A 13,839-nucleotide genomic window follows, 5' to 3' on the forward strand; every position below is an offset into this window, starting at 1 on the left:
CCCACCTCCCTTTTTAAAAAAATTGTTGTCATTTTTCACACAGTATGGTTTTTGACATAAGCATATACAAAATGCAGGAAGAATGATAAGCGTAGGGACCTGAAATCTCCTAAACAAATGAAAAATAAAGAAGTATTACACAATACCTGTTCTTTCTCTTTCACCTTGTTCTTAGAGACTCTGGAAAAAGTTACATCCCGGGCTGGAATCACAGAGATTTGATGCAATGGCATATTCATCACACCACCAATACAGAATTGGCCCTCTCTTGTAGATGACGTTCTGGATATTAAGTGCACTACCTGCCTTTGCTAAGCCATACACCTAAAAAATAAATATCATGGGGTGAATTAGCAGAAAACTGATGAGAAAATTATTTCCAATATTGTATTTATATACCACCCAGTAACGAAAGTTTCATGGGTGTTTTACAAGTAAAAGTACATGAAAATAAAATTTAACGCAGAATAAAACCAGTATAGCATTGCACAGATAACAGGTCTCTATAACAATAAATTCTCACCACCCTCAGCAGACTATAGTTTGCAAAAAATAAAAAATATGAGGGTAGGCATGACCAATCAATTGGGATAAAATAATGCAGTTCTGTACGGTATACACATACCGTATTTTTCGTCCCATAGGACGCTCCGTCCCATAGGACGCACCTAGTTTTTTGGGGAGGAAATAAAGGGGGGAAAATTTCCTTTATTTCCCCCCCAAAAGCAGGTCGGGGAAACCAAACCAGGTCGAGGAAGGGCGCTGCACCTCCCTGAGCTTGTGGGGCTGGCCGATGTCTGCCTCAGGCGGCAGGCTGCTATCCGGAGCGTGGGGAGCCCTGCGGGGAACCCCTGCAGGGCTCCCCACACTGCGGATGTCTGTCCGGCGCGCGGGGCGCTCTGCTTCAGGGCGCCCCACCCGCCGGGTGGCAGGCTGCTATCCGCAGCGTGGGGAGCCCTGGGGGGAACCCCTGCAGGGCTCCCCACGCTGCGGATGTCTGTCCGGCGCCGGGGCGCTCTGCTTCAGGGCGCCCAACGCTCCGGGAAGCAGGCTGCTATCCGCAGCCTAGACAGCCCTGCCGGACCTCCTGCAGGGCTGCCCGGGCTGCGGATGCGCTCCCGAAGCGCCGGGCGCTCTGCTTTCAGGGCGCCCGACGCTCCGGGAAGCAGGCTGCTATCCGCAGCCTAGACAGCCCTGCCGGACCTCCTGCAGGGCTGCCCAGGCTGCGGATGCGCTCCCGAAGCGCCGGGCGCTCTGCTTTCAGGGCGCCCGACGCTCCAGGAAGCCGGCTGCTATCCGCAGCCTAGACATCCCTGCCTGACCTCCTGCAGGGCTGCCCAGGCTGCGGATGTCTTCCTGAAGCCTGGAGAGCGAGAGGGGTTGGTGCACACCCACCCCTCTCACTCTCCAAGCTTCAGCAAAAGCCTGCATTCGCCCCATAGGACGCACCCAGATTTCCCCTTCATTTTTGGAGGGGAAAAAGTGCGTCTTATGGGGCGAAAAATACGGTATTTGGTGTAAAATATTACGTTTCCTAATTGGCTACCTTTATGGAACTAGTTATTTCTTTTGACACCTCACTTTCCTTATCTCAGCCTAATAATTCCTATTGATGGAATGCTCTCCTCAGAGAGGCTCGTCTGGCACCTTCATTAAGTACCTTTAGGCACCAAGTGAAAATGTTTCTCTATAACCTGGCCTTTGGTTGATTAATATTCTATGGCCTTTTAAATGTTTTTGTGGGAGGGTGTTATTGGTTTTTTTTTAATTCTGTATTTTGTGTCCTCATTTTGTATTTTTCTGTTGTGAGCTACCCTGTGATCTTTGGATGAATGGTGGTATACAAATTTAATAAATAAAATAAAATAATTGTCACAACTTCTCCATAATTTAACACTGCCATCTCTTGCCTATGCCATTAAACCAGGCTGCACAGTAGAGGCACACCATCTCTAGCCCTTTCGAGAACAAGGACTGCACTGCTCCTTCTCAGCCCTTCTTGGGGCCACATGTCAGCGGTGAATGTGGCCCAAAAAGACCACATATGCACACATCCACACCAGAACGCATTGCACATTGGAGCACACATTCAAATGCAGACCTGAGACCCACAAACCAGCAAAAAGCCTGCCCACCCCAAAGAATTAATTGTGGCATGGGGTTAATCATCACCAGGATCACAGGTAAAGGAAGAGTTGACCAACTGAGGAAGAGTTATATGAATGCTGCCTAAGTTTATGACCTGCCAACAACTAGTCCTGGAAAGGTTATGGCAATGAAAGCAGGAGTAGGCAAAATTAATATACTGAATTGGGCTCCATGATGAGTACATGATATGCAGGTATGGAGTACAGATATTTAAGGACATGGTCATGAAAGGTAAAGCCCATCAGAATCTCAGATGCTACATATTCCATTAGCTGCAGCCTCCAAACCATTTTCAAAGGTAGCCCCTCACAAAGACAGCAGAAACAGGAGCATAGTTGACTGTGACCAGGCAATTCCTGGTCCAAAATGGCTGGAGTTAACAAACCCACTTGAACTGAAGAAAGGCACTCCACATCACCCAGACCCCCTTAGGTCACAAATCACCGCAGAATCCATCAGTACCCCAAAGACTACACACCAGGCCTTTTAGGAGGTGTCCAAAACAAGCTGCCTTCCTATTTGCTGGATCTAGGAACTAAGCCACAGCACTTCCGTATTGTCAGGATTCAATTTCAATATTTTGTATATTTGTATTTGTATAAAATATTATGTGTATAAACACATCAAAACAAAAAAAAAGACTTCTGAGTGCTATTCCTATGTTACCTGCCAGCTTCAACTGGAAACTGGAAAATTTTAATGGCTGTATCATAGTAGCAAAAGACATTAAGTCAGCTGCTAAAATAAACTTGGACCCCATTATTATCAGCTCTAAGTAGGGGGTATTTCCCCTCATGAGACATAAAAACATCTTGAAAATGAATATGCCACACTTTTAACTTGTGTGTGCCTCCAATTCATATTCTGCAATCCTTTTTCAACAGAATAACCAACTACTGTACATAGACCATTTATTTGGACCAGGAACCTGACACCATATTGCAAAGAAAAACTCCAATTTCAGTGAATAGTTGAGAGAATTAACCTGCTGTGTTTCAGCATCTATCACAACCTCACAGCTGGTGGAAGTGAAACAAGGGGAGCAGGGCAGCCACTGGGTATCTCTGAGGTCAAAGTGCCCCAAGAAACCCAAACCCAAATCAAATCTTACCTGACATGATGGTAAGCCAGGGAACTTTCCAAGCCTAGGCAACCACACCTTTGAATCTTACTTCTGCACAGTCTCCCAAATGGGAAAATCAAATTCCAAATGGGCAAAAATTGTCCTTGTCGTGAGCCTAGGCAGAGAGAGAAGTTGAGAAAATAAATCACAAGTAAACGAGTAAGCTTTATGATCACTTGAGGACCTCAAGTCCAAGTACTGACTCTCACTATGTGCAGCATGTTCAGTTGCAATGTTGAATTAGGAAGGTCTTCAGCTCAGATGCACTCCGTGTGTTAAAGGTTCCAGAGCACACTAGACTCCTCTGAGACACCATAAATCAGCCTGGAAGTCCAAGCAGCATGGAGCTAGGGATGCTTTGTGCTATAAGATAGGGAGTTGCCCTACACTGTTCCCTTTCCAAAAGTATACTATATAAGCATGACTATTAATATGTGCAAAAGCATTAGTGAACTCTTGGGAGTGGATTCCAGTGGGACTTTAAACTCCAACCAAATTTTAGGGGATGTAAATAAATACTTGCACCATATTTTGAACCTACTTTTGCAAACAGGTATGTGCTCTGTGATCTGATGCTAGTATCCTATGCAAAAAATCATGAAGACCAGACCCACTGGAATTGGTGCTTTGGGTCAATGTTTGAATCATACCAGTGCTGGCAAGGGCCAGATCTGTAATTTTTACTCTAGAGCCTATGGATCAAGCATAGAATCACAGAATCGTAGAAAGGGACCGTGAGAGTCATCTAGTCCAACCCTCTGCAGTGCAGGAATATCAATGTAAGCTTTCTTTCAATGGTTTTGAGAGGATCCCCTCTGAAAATCATACAATGATCCACTTTTTATTCACTATGCAGTAGGTTTTCATGGTCACCTGTGTTAATTTTGTATCTCCCAATATTCTGATAATGGCTAAACACCGCACATCAGCCACACTATTATGTGACTAATTTGAACCCAATTGTGTTCTGACTATATGCAATTTTCTCTTTGGGTGCCATCCCCGGAACGTAGTTTGCGTGATCCGCTGGATCAGACAAAAGTTCCATTTAGATCAACATCATTTCATTTCTTACAGTGAAAAATCAGATTGTGTCTAAAAACAGGGCATGAAAACAATATCCTCTCTCAAAGCAACTGGTACATTGTCTCCAAGGTTCCATACAACTATTATGTATGGCAAGCACTCAGTGATCCAAGTATCCTTCATGAGTATTTCTACTTTTCTTAATATTGTTTCTCTGTCTAGGGCAGCTGTATACCAGCTCCATCTGGTACACAGGCTGAGACCCTACCTGCCCAAGGACTGTCTCGCCAGAGTGGTGCATGCCCTGGTTATCTCCTGCTTGGACAACTGCAATGCGCTCTATGTGGGGCTACCTTTGAAGGTGACTTGGAAACTACAGTGGTACCTCAGGTTACAGACTCCGCTAACCAAGAAATACTACCTCAGGTTAAGAACTTTGCTTCAGGATGAGAACAGAAATCATGCTCTGGTGGCGCAGCAGCAGTGGGAGGCCACATTAGCTAAAGTGGTGCTTCAGGTTAAGAACAGTTTCAAGTTAAGAACAGACCTCCGGAACGAATTAAGTTCTTAACCTGAGGTACCACTGTACAACTAATTCAGAAAGTGGCAGCTAGACTGATGACTGAAAGTGGCTGCTAGAACCATACAACACCAGTCCTAAAGGATCTTCATTGGCTCCCAGTGTGTTTCTAGCCTCGGTCCAGTATACCCGAAGGAGCGTTTCCACCCTTATCCATCCCCGCCCATCTGGCTGGGTTTCCCCAGCCAGATGGGCGGGGTATAAACAATAAATTATTATTCTTATTCTTATTTAAAAATATAAGCTAGTTGTCCCCACCACTTCCTGTGACAATACAGCAGACCTGTAAATTATGTGCATGTAACTCGTGAACTTTCAGCTTTAAATTTTTTGCAAGAAAAATGAAGGGAGGCAAAAACTGGGTGGACATCCAGAAAACCAAACTGGCAATTCCAGCTGCGATTGCACCCATTGCATTTTAACTATATGTGATTTTGGCTTTACGTGTTAAGTTGCTGTTGTGCTGTTCATTTCATATATTTGTTCACAGTACTTTCTTGTCTGCTGTCAATCTTCTACCCAAGTTTCTCCACACCATAATGCCCCCAACCTCTACCATGCTCTGCCTCAGTCACCTTTTGTATAAACTAAAAAGGTCCAGATTGCTACTACCTTTCCACCACAGGGGAGATGCTCTGGGCCCTGATCATCTAGGCAGTTTTCCCAAGGCGGAGTTGCTGGCCCCAGTCCCACCCCCCTTTTGGAGAGAAACTTGCGCACAGCATCCCACATGCTGTTACTCCACGGATTTCTATGGGGTCAGATCTTCACACAGAGGCAGGGATCCCCAGCCGTAGCCCCCCACTATCCCCTTCCCAACCACATACCCTCCAACATTTCTCTGATGAAAATAGGGACCTCCTATTCAAATAACAGCAACAACAACAACAACAACAACGATCATATTTATAGCCCCCCCCATCTGACTGGGTTTACTCCATAAACTCTGGGCAGCTTCCCACATCTATAAGAACATAATAAAACATTTGAAAAGTTCCCTATACGGGCTTCCCTTCAGATGCCTGGGGGTCGCATCCCTGCAAACCTTCCAACATTTCTCTGATGGAAATTCAACAACAACAACAATAATAATTTTACTATTTATACCCACCCTATCTGACTGGGTTGACTCACACACTCTGGGCAGCTTCCCACATCTATAAGAACATAATAAAACATTTGAAAAGTTCCCTATACAGGCCTCCCTTCAGATGCATGGGGGTTGCATCCCTGCAAACCTTCCAACATTTCTCTGATGGAAATTCAACAACAACAACAATAATTTTAAACCATCAACAATTATCAGCTGCAGGAAAAAGAAAGTATTTATATTAAGAAGCCTGAAATCGGGAGGGATGGAGGTCAATAGGTGTGTGGAGGAAAGATTTAAATATTTAAAGATATAAAGACTTAAGTGTGAAGACAAAGAACTGTAACGGAAGCTGATGTTATATTTATGTTATGTTTGGATATTCTTTTTGAAATGGTTGATTTGTTTTCTCTTTTGGTTATCTAAGTGAAATTCAATAAAAAAATGGGGAAAAAATAATAATTTTACTATTTATACCCACCCTATCTGACTGGGTTGCCCCAGAAACTCTGGGCAGCTTTCCACATCTACAAAAACATAATAAAACATTTGAAAAGTTCCCTATGCGGGGCTGCCTTCAGGTGGCGAGAGGGTCGCATCCTGGCGTCCCTTCAACATTTCTCTGATGGAAACAGGGACCTCTTACTCAAATAATAATAATTAATAATAATAATAATAATAAAATACTACTATTTATACCCACCCTATCTGACTGGGCTGCCCCACACACTCTGGGCAGCTTCCCACACCTACAAAAACGTAATAAAACATTTGAAAAGTTCCCTATGCGGGGCTCCCTTCAGGTGGCGAGAGGGTCGCATCCTGGCGTCCCTTCAACATTTCTCTGATGGAACTAGGGACGTTGTCCGAAGGGAAAGCGGGACGTTTCAGAGTCTAATCCAAAACAGGGACCCTGGGCGGCTCTGCACCCCCCACCCCGCCTCGCCGCGCCGCTTCCAGGGCGGCTCCAGAGTCCGCTCCCCTGCGCCGGTTCTCCGGCTACGGGCGCTGCTCCTGCCCGGCGGCGCGGAGGGAGACGAGGCCCCGGCGCCGGATTCCCTGGCGGCGAGGCCCTTCTCCCCTCAGAGCGCTCACCTCGCCGCCGCCTCACGGGGAGGCCGACCAGGCCGCCGCCGACCAGGCCGCCGCCGCCATAGCCAGGCCGAAGCCCCGCGGCCCGCCTGCCGAGCGAGGCCTCCGAAGGGGCACCTGTGGCGCCCGCCGAGCAGGAGCAGCACGACGACGGAGACGACGAGCCCCGGCCGCCTCTCGCGATTGGCCGATGGGGAGGGGGAGGGGCCTGAATAAGCCCCGCCCCTCTCCGCCGGTCGAGCGCGGAGGGATTCCGACCGCGGGTTTTATTCGCGGGTTTATTCCGTACGGTCCAGACGCCGCTTGCCTGGTGCCGATGAACCTCAAGGAGGCGGGTCGCAATAAAAAGATGAGGCCGTGAAATCCGGGAAAATTCACTTGAAAAAGAAAAGAAAGCTGATTTTATTTATTTATTTTGGAAACAGGAGCTTTTGTTAAGGGTGGAACAATTTAAAAGGGCAAGGCCCGCTTGCTTATGACACGTGTGTGCTCTCTCTGTATGTATGTATGTGTGTGTTTGGATCTAGAGGTAAAAACACGCGCGTTTCCACCACGAGAAGACACACGTTCAGCTGCAAAGACAAGAGTTTATACTGAAAACAAAAGCGAAGAAAATGGGACGCTGACATACAAAGCACTTCGCATTTGTAATTTTGAAGGAAAATGCAGCCAATCGACTTTAAACTCTTTCACTGCAATGGTTCAGCAGCCAGCAGGGTTTTTTTTAGGAAACTTGTGGGGGTTTTCCCCCCTTTTGTTGTTTATTTATTTTATTATTCAGAGGCTTACACTACATCACTGCAGTTTGGCCAGAGCAAAATAGATCCAAACTATCTGAGCAGGGAGAAGTCTGTAGTTCCGAAATGTTGACTATAATATAAAAATAACTTCAGATATCAAGGCAGAGGACTTTTCTGAAAGGATGTGCTCTGCAGGCTTCAGCTTCCCAGGAAAAGCTGCTTCCGGCACATTTCTGGCAATTCATAGCTGAAGGCTAACCAATGTGCTAATCATATCCTCAAATAAAAAGGCATTTCCCTCCTCAATAAGCTGTTTATAGCAGCCCCCTTACATCTGGATAGTACAAATTCATATTTTCCCATGCACTGATGAAATTGCACGTAATGCATTTATTTGGACTTCTTGGCTGGCAGAAGTTGCGTCACCATGGACTGAGAGACCTTGGGAGCTCTTCCGTGGTTACAAGTTAACATTCAGAATTACAAAAATACACAGCAAATTCCTCTACACTTGATTTCTCTGGTACTGTGATTACTTAAGGAGGCAGCTCTTTATTCAGGGAATTTGCATAATTTCTTCCAATGCAATGCCACAATATTCTTGAATGCACTTTGCAATGCAAAGCAGCAATATATTTCAGTCTTTGACAGCTCTCATGTTTGCTTGTGATTTTGTGTTTTTTAAAAAAGCATTACAGATCCAAAGCTCCAATACGAGCTGGATGCACAAATCATTGTAGTTGGATGTATAAATTCTGTTTTTACTTGGACAGCATACATTTCACCAGGAACATTTCTCACTTCATTATCAAACTGGGCAGACACACTGCGAAATACAAAGGGACAAAGTACCGTATTTTTCGCTCTATAGGACGCACCAGACGATAAGACGCACCTAGTTTGGGGGGGAGGAAACAAGAAAAAAAAATTCTGAATCCCAGAAGCCAGAACAGCAAGAGGGATCTGGCTTCTGCGATAGCCTCTTGCTGTTCTGGCTTCTGGGATAGCCGCTGAAGCCTCTCCCGGGCAGCGGGATGAAGGCTCCGCCTGGCCAGAAGAGGCTGCATGCAGGTAAGCTGCCCTCCTCCCCCATCGTTCTGCCCGGACACTGAGGTCCAGCTCCGAGGGCCTTCTGGCGGTTCCCTCACTCCGGGAGGCCAAGTTACAGGGAACCAGGCAGAGGGCCTTCTCGGTAGTGGCACCCGCCCTGTGGAACGCCCTCCCATCAGATGTCAAAGTGATAAACATCTACCTGACATTCAGAAGACATCTGAAGGCAGCCCTGTTCAGGGAAGTTTTTAATATGTGACATTTTAGTGTATATTTCATCTTTGTTGGAAGCCGCCCAGAGTGGCTGGGGAGACCCAGCCAGATGGGCGGGGTACAAATAATAAATTATTATTATTATTATTATTCCCCCATCTCCCGCAAGAACTGCGTGCTTTTTAAAGGGAGTGCGGTTCTTGGGGGCTTTTCTGGGAGGTGGGGGAAGAGACAGTCACACGCTCTGTCCCTTCCCCCCACTTCCCACAAAAGCCGCACGAAGCCTCCGCAGGACAGCGGGGAGCCTTCGTCCTGCTGCCCTACAGAGGCTTCGCAGGGGCTATCCAAAAGCCAGAATAGCTAGAGCTGGTCTAACTTTGCGCGAAGCCTCCGCAGGGCATGGGGAGCCTTCATTCCCGTGTTCTGTGGAGGCTTCTGGGACAGCCCGTGAAGCCTCCGGAGGGCAGCGGGATAAAGGCACCCTGCTGCTCTCCAGAGGCTTCACAGGCTGTCCCAGAAGCCAGAACAGCAAGACGGAGCGCTGCGCAGCGCTCCCTCTCCCTCTTCTGACTTAGCCGCGCAGCCTGCATTCGCTCCATAAGACACACACACATTTACCCTTTTGTGTAAGGAGGGGAAAAGTGCGTCTTATAGAGTGAAAAATACGGTAATTGGACGAAGAGGCGTTATAACAGCCCATTCTGTGTTGGCTGCACGCTTTATCTTGTTTTGCTCTCTCCACCTCCATTGTGTACACTAATTTCAGGAAAGGCGCTACCATGTGGAGTGCTTCAGCTCAGTCCTGCAGAGCAGCGGTGTTGCTTGGGTTCCCATCTTCGCATGCGCTCCCACTTACATGCGCGCCAAAACTGGCGCTGAAAGGGGGCGGGGTGGAACGGGGCAGCGGCAGAATGGGGGAACCCCAGTGTAAGTGGCTCTCACTGGGGTGCCACAGAAAGAACGTATTTGGTCAAGGGAGCTGTGGACTCAAAAGAGTTACCTCAGGTTACATACGCTTCAGGTTACATATGCTTCAGGTTACAGACTCCGCTAACCCAGAAATAGTGCTTCAGGTTAAGAACTTTGCTTCCTGATGAGAACAGAAATTGTGCTCCGGCGGTGTAGCAGCAGCAGGAGGCCCCATTAGTTAAAGTGCTGCTTCAGGTTAAGAACAGTTTCAGGTTAAGAACGGACCTCCGGAACGAATTAAGTACTTAACCTGAGGTACCGCTGTATTCTGGACTGCACACACAGCTGATGTTCAGCACAAAGCAGTCCTGTTGGGCTCTAATGCTAAGTCAAACTATGAACACGCTCCATGTTTTCATGTGTGCTGTGCGCTGCCAGAGAATATTAGGGAAGCTGCCATTACTAATCTTCTTAAAAATTTAATACCTCCACTCAAGCTAGGCGCAGAATCCCGTTTTTAATTGCGATCAACCAGCTGTTTGGGAGAAGCCCACAAACAGGGCATGACAGTAGCACCTGTAACTTGTTTGTGCTGCAGCAACTAGGACAGTAAGGAGCCTTTAAGAAGACGGAGTCCCAGCCTTCCTGCAACGCAGTTGGGAAACAGAAGGCTTCCCTTCTTCTGGAAGAGACTCCAGTACAGTGGTACCTCGCAAGACGAATGCCTCGTAAGACGAAAAACTTGCAAGACGAAAGAGTTTTTCGTTTTTTGAGTTGCTTCGCAAGACGAATTTCCCTATGGGCTTGCTTTGCAAGACGAAAACGTCTTGCAAGTTTGTTTCCTTTTTCTTAAAAACGTTAATACCCAGGGTGCATTGCTTGAAGAGGTGCAGTTGCGACTTGACTTCAAGGAGCAACTCACAGCACGCGGTGTGGTAGCCTTTTTTGAGGTTTTTGAAGACTTTGGTGATTTTTGAAGCTTTTCCAAAACTTCTTTTGCAGCCATTTGGTAAGTTAAACTTTTAAAACTTTTTTGGGGGTTGTTGGATTTTGGGTTGGGGTGTTTTCTAGAGGTTTGATGCTTTTGAATTTTTTGGATGTGAAGCACTGATTTTTTTTGGGGGGGGGGTTTGCGAAGGTAGGAGCTGTGCTGCCATGGGGCCCAAGAAGACTGCTGCTGCAGAGGCCGGCGAGAGGAAGAAGGAGAAGAAAGAACTGAGGAACATTTGCCAGAAGTGGAAAGATGTGCAGGCTTTTGCACAGCGGCACCACCCTGACAAGGACCTGACACGTGACCTTGCGAACACTTTTGATACGAGGGTCATGTCATCTTTCAGGGAGGTGCTGAAAAGGCGGATGAAGCAGCAGACCATGGACAGGTTCTTCAGCAAGAAGCAAAGAGTGGAAGAGGAACCTTCTTCGAGTTGTCCCCCAGAGTCTTAGAAAATGTATGTACAGTACTGTACACTTTGGTGATTTTTAAACTTTTTTTGACCATAGGAACGCATTAATTGATTTTCAATGCATTCCTATGGGAATCCGTGCTTCGCAAGACGAAAAATTCGCAAGACGAAAAAACTCGCAGAACAAATTAATTTTGTCTTGCGAGGTACCACTGTATTCAGAATGTGGCCACAGCCTGCCTTTGGAATGGTGTTTGACTGTCCCTTGCAAGCAACAGCGACACGTGATGTCCTCTCCCAGATGTTGCAAGGTGTTCAAATAGAGACAAACTGCCGTGATTGTGTAGGCAGGCTGCTTTTAGCCACACGTAACTTCATCAAATGCTTCCCAGGCAATGGATGGGGTTTCACGATGAATCTATGAGATTACCCAAGCCATGTTTGTCTTAATAGCATTTCACACAATTTTCAAGGCCATTTTGATAGTGGCAATCACCCCATCGATCAGGCATGATTCCAAAGCTACAGGGTTCCTCCTCATGCCCCAGTTTTTCCTGCAGCAGGAATTATTGCAGTTTTTACAACATAGTCAAAGAGTGTGTTTATTGATGGGTTCTTGCACAGTTTACTTTTATTCTTTAAAAAAAAAAACACTAAAGCAATTTCTGGTCAATAGTGTCTTTTTTCTTTATTTATTTCTTTTGCTTCTCCCTACATTAAACAAGTGCATAGTTTAGGAAAGTGTTAAGGCATTTCATATGGTGAAAAACATGTCCTGGATTTCGGTTTGGTCAAACGGATGTGCCTTCCTTGGCAACGTCTTCATTTTCTCCCTGAAGCAGAATGAAAAGTAAGTTATTGCACTTTGTGTTCTAAACAGTTTTCAAGAAGCAGCTTGGGAGAACAGAAAAAAAATTAAAGAAACCTTGTAAATTAAGATTACAGATGTGAGGAATTCAAATGCGGTTTATACTGGGGTCTTACAGAGACAAAATTAATGTAGGAATTTTGGGGTTTCTGAATTGTACAATCCCCCCTCCTCTTGCATAATACATCATGCGCTTATCTGCATGCTCTGATCTTACTACGTTGTACAAATTGTATCTCATGTTGCAGAAAGCAATGGGGGGGGGAGCAGGTGCTGGGCCACAGTCAACTGAAGCCCTATATTTTTAACAATGTTTTAGTGCTGCTCTCCACGTTCTTCAGTACCAAAAATTGTTTCTTGCTCCAATAGGAGACAATGCCAGGTTAACGTGGGCAGATGAGTCAAGGAAAGAGGAGGAATTCAAGTACCGTTTCCTTAAGCTGTTCCTGCAGTTTTACCACTGTGTCTTTTTCCTTGGCCAGCTGTTCTTGAGTGACTTGCAAAAGCTCTTTTAGTTTGGTAGCTGCACATCCCAAGTCCTTTGTTAACTTCTTCTCCTTCTCTAGTGTTTCCTTTAGTTGGCAAAACAAACAAACAAACAAACAATTATTCTCAGGGCAATGAATGTGTGGTACAGTGGTACCTCGGGTTACATACACTTCAGGTTACAAACTCCGCTAACCCAGAAAGAGTACCTCGGGTTGAGAACTTTGCTTCAGGATGAGAACAGAAATCATTCTCTGGCGGCACGGCAGCAGCAGGAGGCCCCATTAGCTAAAGTGGTGCTTCAGGTTAGGAACAGTTTCAGGTTAAGAACGGACCTCCGGAACAAATTAAGTACTTAACCCGAGGTACCACTGTGTTTCCAAGAAGGTGGAATTCAATGGTGAGTTCCCACATCTCTGCCTTGTTCCTCCCTCTGCCTAAAGCAACACAATGGTAGAAGCCTTACCTGGAGCCGCAAAACATCTTCCTTGGCAGCCTCGTTTCCACCAAGTTTTAGCTTCTCCAGTTCAGCCTGCAAGCTGCACACCAAGTCCTGAGCCTTGAATTTCAAAAAAGTTGAAGTTTAAATCAGCTGCACTATTGAAGAGCCGAAATAACAAACACTTTAATAAAAAAGAGACTTATCAAGCTGGAAACTACTCAGAACAGGCATTGGAAGGCTGATCATAAACACATAAAACTTCATCTGGAATATTTTTATTACAATAACGATGCTAATAAAAATGTCAAATCTGGTGCGTTACGCACTGAAAGTGGCAGGCCCATTTAAAGATCCAGTATTGAAACCATTGTCCAAAACCACATACAGATCTAAACTTCTAATACTAAACTGAAAACCACCTGGGGGGGGGGGACAGCACACAAAACAAAGCCACTCCAGTATGGTACAAGCAGTAATTGCTGGGTATTGATTAGATCCCATCCAAATAGCTGTGCTGATTTGGAAGCAGGGAATATTAATGAAAAGTACATTGGGACAAGGACCTCTTTGTTATATAACGGAAATATAGTTTTTCAAGTATGGGGCACAATATCTCATAATTGTGTTACTCATCTATTAGCTCCCCTCCTGCTACTGATTGTCCCCTAA

The 13,839-nt window shown here is 45.8% G+C and overlaps 2 protein-coding genes across 4 annotated transcripts in view; both read right to left on the reverse strand.

Annotated features, from left to right (window-relative positions):
• LOC310848884 (uncharacterized protein) overlaps positions 1-7,234 on the reverse strand; it is a 46,780-nt gene extending 39,546 nt beyond the window's left edge. Inside the window, exons 1-3 of one of the 2 annotated variants that reach the window (XM_083748458.1) lie at positions 7,063-7,234; positions 3,260-3,386; positions 147-324 (exon numbers count right to left, since the gene is read on the reverse strand). In XM_083748458.1, the coding sequence (XP_083604584.1) occupies positions 147-239 (93 nt within the window). In that variant the 5' untranslated portion in view covers positions 240-324; positions 3,260-3,386; positions 7,063-7,234. Of the gene's footprint in view, positions 1-146; positions 326-3,259; positions 3,387-7,062 lie in introns of those variants that run through there. The other variant, XM_083748457.1, reaches the window with a different exon arrangement.
• Positions 7,235-12,036: 4,802 nt separating this feature from the next.
• The window catches only part of RRBP1 (ribosome binding protein 1), a 35,617-nt gene continuing 33,814 nt past the window's right edge, over positions 12,037-13,839 (reverse strand). For both annotated transcript variants that reach the window (XM_083748399.1, XM_083748400.1), the window contains exons 20-22: positions 13,195-13,287; positions 12,671-12,814; positions 12,037-12,207 (exon numbers count right to left, since the gene is read on the reverse strand). In XM_083748399.1, the coding sequence (XP_083604525.1) occupies positions 12,166-12,207; positions 12,671-12,814; positions 13,195-13,287 (279 nt within the window). In that variant the 3' untranslated portion in view covers positions 12,037-12,165. The remainder of the gene's footprint in view (positions 12,208-12,670; positions 12,815-13,194; positions 13,288-13,839) is intronic.

Source organism: Podarcis gaigeae, assembly GCF_964106915.1.
Source record: "Podarcis gaigeae genome assembly, chromosome: 7".
Lineage (NCBI taxonomy): Eukaryota > Metazoa > Chordata > Lepidosauria > Squamata > Lacertidae > Podarcis > Podarcis gaigeae.